The 1693-nt window shown below is 48.7% G+C and overlaps 1 protein-coding gene across 1 annotated transcript in view; it reads right to left on the bottom strand.

Moving 5' to 3' along the window:
* Nucleotides 1-204: 204 nt before the first annotated feature.
* Nucleotides 205-1693, bottom strand: part of TNFSF8 (tumor necrosis factor (ligand) superfamily, member 8) — an 18434-nt gene continuing 16945 nt past the window's right edge. The window contains exons 3-4 of the mRNA XM_009994356.1: nt 1135-1206; nt 205-602 (exon numbers count right to left, since the gene is read on the bottom strand). Coding sequence (XP_009992658.1) covers nt 205-602; nt 1135-1206 — 470 coding nt within the window. The remainder of the gene's footprint in view (nt 603-1134; nt 1207-1693) is intronic.

The following is a 1693-nucleotide window of genomic DNA, read 5'->3' on the forward strand; positions in this document are numbered from 1 at the left end:
CTACCCTGAGCCAAACCAGAGGGACCTGTCAGGTGCAGGTCTCACAGTGTTTCAGCTTTTGTTTTGGGACTCTCACAAAGTTCCTTGTTTACCCTAGTGATGAGGTAAGATAGGAAATTTAACCCCAGGTGTTGCCCAGTAAAAGCAGTGACTGGTGTTCAGAGGAAGGCAAATCTGGGCAGCAGCAGCAAGTCAGGGAGCTGCTCACATGTCATCACTGTACCTCAAGACCCCCAGAACATTTTCATTGGGAAGAGAAATTTCATTCAAGAATTTGGGATAGTTCAGTGTCACTGACACTCGGTCCTTCACGTTCAGGTAGGTCAAATGGAGCTGGAACAAGGTCTTAAAAGTCTTGTCTTGGCATGTTTCTGATGCACACCATGTGGATAATGTTTGCCTGTTGACACTGTCGTTCACGAGGAACTCTATTTTGAGGTCAGTGGGACTGTTGGAAGAGTTGGGAAAATGGAAGTTCAAGTGGCAATAGATCAAGTAGATGCCTTGTTTCTGTATCACCAGCTCTTCACGCTTGCACTGGATCTCTTCACAAAGACCCTTCTCAAACAAACTCAGTTTTGAGCTCTTTACTGGTTTGGACACTAGAAAAGAAAACAAAGAGATTTGCAGATGAGCTGCTGAGCTCTAGTGACCCAAATCCAGCCTTATGTGACTCGCAGCAGTGTCACTCCTGGTCAATGGAAATACCTGCTCAGTCTTTTTCCTGCAGGAAGCTCCAAGAAAAGGTCCTGGCCAGATGACTGGGATCTTATATGTGGAAGTGGTGTGTTAACACAGCCCTTGGGAAACCCAGGAGAGGGAGATGCAGTGAAAATTACCTCCTGCCACGATGTAAGGGGAAGTAATGGGGAGGTGTATTCATGTGGTTTTGTGCAGAAGGTAGCTAATTTTTCTTATGAAAAAAAAAAAAAAAAGGTGCCTGTGATCAGATGGGGCTTTACCAAACACACCCACGTTTCAGGAAACCTAAGGATTTGTTTTTCTTTTCCTACGAAACAGCCATTTACGTAAAAAGTCACCCAAGTCGGTTTGAATAGCAGGAAGAGCCTGCTCCCCAGCCAGCTCTGCACTGCCCCTTTGCCAGCTCTTGCCCCCTGCTGAGTTCCCACTGACCTCTCATGTAGGCAGCAGCACTCCTGGCAGGGAATTTCCGTAGGATACTTAAATAGTCTTCGGAGGTGTTCCCTGGAGAAAACAAGAGATGATTGTACTGTAAAATACTGTCAGCATTGAGGTCCTCCTGGGTTTGCTGTAACCACTCTACGGACACACTCCACAGCAGCAGCTCCAAAGGGACAAGAAGGGCAGGGTAGGTGAAAGGGACCTGGGGGTCCTGGTGGGCAGGAGGATGAACATGACCTGCAATGTGCCCTTGTGGCCAAGAAGGCCAATGGGATCTGGGGTGGGTTAGAAAGGGGGTGGTTGGTAGTTCAAGAGAGGTTCTCCTGCCCCTCTGTTCTGCCTTGGTGAGGTCACATCTGGAATGTTGTGTCCAGTTCTGGGCCCCTCAGTTCCAGGAGGACAGGGAACTGCTGGAAAGAGCCCAGGGCAGAGCTACAGAGATGCTGGAGGGAGGGGAACATCTCCCTGCTGAGGAAAGGCTGAGGGAGCTGGGTCTGTTGGGCTTGGAGAAGAGGAGACTGAGGGGTGACCTCATCAGTGTTTATAAATA

Source organism: Chaetura pelagica, unplaced genomic scaffold, assembly GCF_000747805.2.
Source record: "Chaetura pelagica isolate M959 unplaced genomic scaffold, ChaPel_1.0 scaffold132, whole genome shotgun sequence".
Lineage (NCBI taxonomy): Eukaryota > Metazoa > Chordata > Aves > Apodiformes > Apodidae > Chaetura > Chaetura pelagica.